The 3,430-nt window shown below is 38.0% G+C and overlaps 1 protein-coding gene across 2 annotated transcripts in view; it reads left to right on the top strand.

Annotated features, from left to right (window-relative positions):
- Window positions 1–3,430, top strand: part of TAOK1 (TAO kinase 1) — a 145,686-nt gene that overhangs the window by 52,223 nt on the left and 90,033 nt on the right. Inside the window, exon 2 of one of the 2 annotated variants that reach the window (XM_023517509.1) lies at window positions 154–375. In XM_023517509.1, the coding sequence (XP_023373277.1) occupies window positions 244–375 (132 nt within the window). In that variant the 5' untranslated portion in view covers window positions 154–243. Of the gene's footprint in view, window positions 1–150; window positions 376–3,430 lie in introns of both variants that reach the window. The other variant, XM_003797126.3, reaches the window with a different exon arrangement.

Genomic DNA, 3,430 nt, shown 5'->3' with positions numbered 1-3,430 from the left:
ATGAGCCAGGTTTAGAAGCTATGCACTAGTGTCTACATTGCCTTTCCACACATTCTAGGCCTGAGGTAATTTTGCAGATGTGGTCAATAACTGATTATTCTTAGCAGCTTTTGTCTTTTCTGACTTTTTTCTCTTTCTATTTTTTTACAGTAGTTTATGCCAGTGTGGCTTCATTCATACAGATGAACCAAGGATTGGGATAGCAGTATAAAATTAGAATCAGACAGCTGACTGCTCAGCAGGATGCCATCAACTAACAGAGCGGGCAGCCTGAAGGACCCTGAAATTGCAGAGCTCTTCTTCAAAGAAGATCCAGAGAAGCTCTTCACAGATCTCAGAGAAATTGGCCATGGAAGCTTTGGTGCAGTGTATTTTGTAAGTATTAAAGTTTTAATGTCAGTGACCAGCATTTGCTTAATGTTCCTGGCAGAACAAAAAAAAGTAAAGAGATACAGGCCACAGTTTATTTTATAGTCACTTGCACAGGGTTGGGGAAGGGGGAGATTATATGTATGTATGTGTAAGATTCAAATATAAAAATAAATAGTTTTATTTATTGAACTTCTTGGATTATTGAACAAAATGAGAAAGAATATTATTTTGCTTTAACTTGCACATTCCTTGTTTAAAATTTTTAGGATACTTTTAATTTTATTTCAGATTAATATGAGATTATAAATGATTAGGTTACATTGTTTGCATTTGTTAGGTAAAGTCCCTGTTGTGTTTGTGCCCCTTACCCAGGAGGTTTGCTATGTACCCTTACATTGTGCCTGTTAGGTGAGAGCACACCAGTCTTCCTCCATTCTCCCCCCTTCCCCCAACTTGAAGTAATCAAGTTTTTCTTTTGTGTGGGCATATATTTGTTTTTCTCCTGGTTTTGTGTTAGTATTGAGTACATTGGATACTTTTTTTCCCATTCTTGTGATACTTTACTTTAAGGAGAATGTTCTCCAGCTCCATCCAGGTTAATGCAGAAGATATAAAGTCTCCATCTTTTTATGGCTGAATAGTATTCCATAGTATATATACACCACAGTTTATTAATCCATTCATGGATTAATCTCACATCTTGGCGATTGTAAATTGAGTCTGGTATAAATGTCCTTATAATTGTAAGTGATATTTTTTTCTCCCATACCTAGTAATAGGATTATAGGATCATAGCATTCTGTTTTTAAGAGTCTGGTGACTTGAATTGCTATAGAAATAAATATTACAGAACACTGACTTTTCTTTTAAAGTCCCATGCAGAGTCAGTCTTAGTCTTGTGGACATCTAGGACTATCTTTAAAAACGTGTGTGTGTGTGTGTGTGTGTGTGTTCATGTGCTAGAAAAGTTACCAAAATTACTATTTTAGCTATTTTTAATATTCAAAATGGGTGTGCAGGCAACCATTAACAATATCCACTTGTAAACATCTGCATCACCCCAAATCAAAACTCTTATGTTCATTAGCAATAGCTCTCCATTTCATCCTCCTTCCAGCCATTGGTATCTTATAATCTACCTTCTGTCTCTGTGAATTTCCTTATTGTAGTTATTTCTTAGAATCATATGGTATTTGTTCTTTTGTGTCTACCTCATATTACTTAATGTAATGATTTGGAGCTTTATCTGTATTGCAGCATGTATCAGGACTTCATTCCTTTTTATAGTTGATATTCCTTAGAAATATTCCTTTCTATGTATAAAATGATTGTTTATTCATCTATTGAATGACACTTAGGTTGTTTCCATCTTTGACTATTATGAATGATGCTGCAGTGAACATTGATGTGAAGTATTTCTTTCCACTTAGGAGTATGTATCTGGGAGTGGAATTGCTGGTTTCATGGGTAATTCTGTGTTTAATGTTTTGAGGAACTGCCAAATTGCACCATAGAAGCTGGACCATTTCCATTCCTAACAGCTATGTGTGAGAGTTACAATTTCTACATGACCTTGACAGTGCCTGTTATTTTGATTATAGCCATCCTGCTAGGTGTGGAGTGGTATCTCATTCAGGGTTTGATTTGTATTTCCATAATGACTGATGATGTTGAGCAACTTTTCAAGTGCCATTTGTATATCTTCTTCGTCTTCTTTTTTTTTTTTTTTTTAATTTGAGACAGAGCCTCAAGCTGTCCCCCTGAGTAGAGAGCTTTGGCATCACAGCTCACAGCAACCTCCAACTCCTGGGCTCAAGCGAGTCTCCTGCCTCTGCCTCCCAAGTACCTGGGACCACAGTCGCCCGCCACAATGCGTGGCTATTTTTTGGTTGCAGCCACCATTGTTGTTTGACGGGCCTGAGCTGGATTCGAACCCGCCACCTTAGGTATATGTGGCTGGCGCCTTAGCCACTTGAGCCACAGGCGCCAAGCTGTGTATATCTTCTTTTGATTGAGACAGAGTCTCCTTGTCTCCCTGGGTGGAGTGTCATGGTGTCATAGCTCATAGCAACCTCAAACTCTTGGGTTCAAACAATCCTCTTTCCTCAGCCTCCTTTTGCCAAGTAGCTGGCACTACAAGTGTTGCCTACAACACCCAGCTAGTTTCTCTATTTTTAGTAAAGACGTGGTCACATTCTTGCTCAGGCTGGTCTTGAATTCCTGAGCTCAAGCAATCCACCCACCTCAGCCTCCTACAGTGCTAGGATTATAGGTGTGAGCCACTGCGCCCAGCTCCATTTGTGTATCTTCTTTAGAGAAATGTCTATTCAAGTTCTTTGCTCATTTTTATGTTTGGGTTATCTTCTTGTTGAGTTGTAATGGTTCTTACATTAGATACTTACCATGTAAATGATTTGCAAATATTTTCTTCTATTTTGTGGTTTGTCTTTTTACTTTCTCAATAATGTTTGATGTACAAAGTGTTAAATTTTCAAAATTTAAAATTTAAAGTTTTAAAATTTCATGAAGTCCACTTTATCAGTTTTTTTTTTTTTTTTAAATATGCTGCTCACGCTTTTGGTGTCATGTCTAAAAATCTATCACCAGGTTCTGAGGGTGGCTCATGCCTGCAATTCTAGCACTCTGGGAGGCTGAGCCAGGCAGATTACCTGAACTCAGGTGTTCAAGACCAGTGTGAGCTAGAGTGAGACCCTATTTCTACAAAAAACTATCTAGGTGTTGGGCAGGCTCCTAAAATCCCAGTTACTAGGGAGTGTGAGGCAAGAGGATCTCTTGAGGCCAAGACTTAGAGGTTACTATATGAGCTATGACACCATGGCACTCTACCCAGGGCAACAAAGTGAGACTCTATCTCAAAAAAAAAATCTCTTACCAAATCCAATATTATAAAGATTTGTCCCCATGTTTTTTCCCTAAGATTTTATGACTTTAGCATGCGTTATTAGGTCATTGCTCCATTTTGAGTTAATTTTTATGTATGGTATGAGGTAGAGGTCCAACTTCATTGTTTTGCTAGTGGAAATCCAGTTGTTCCAGT

The sequence above is a fragment of the Otolemur garnettii genome, unplaced genomic scaffold (genome assembly GCF_000181295.1).
Source record: "Otolemur garnettii isolate 467f Iridium unplaced genomic scaffold, OtoGar3 scaffold00112, whole genome shotgun sequence".
Taxonomy (NCBI): domain Eukaryota; kingdom Metazoa; phylum Chordata; class Mammalia; order Primates; family Galagidae; genus Otolemur; species Otolemur garnettii.
This window is presented reverse-complemented; position numbering and strand designations above follow the sequence as displayed.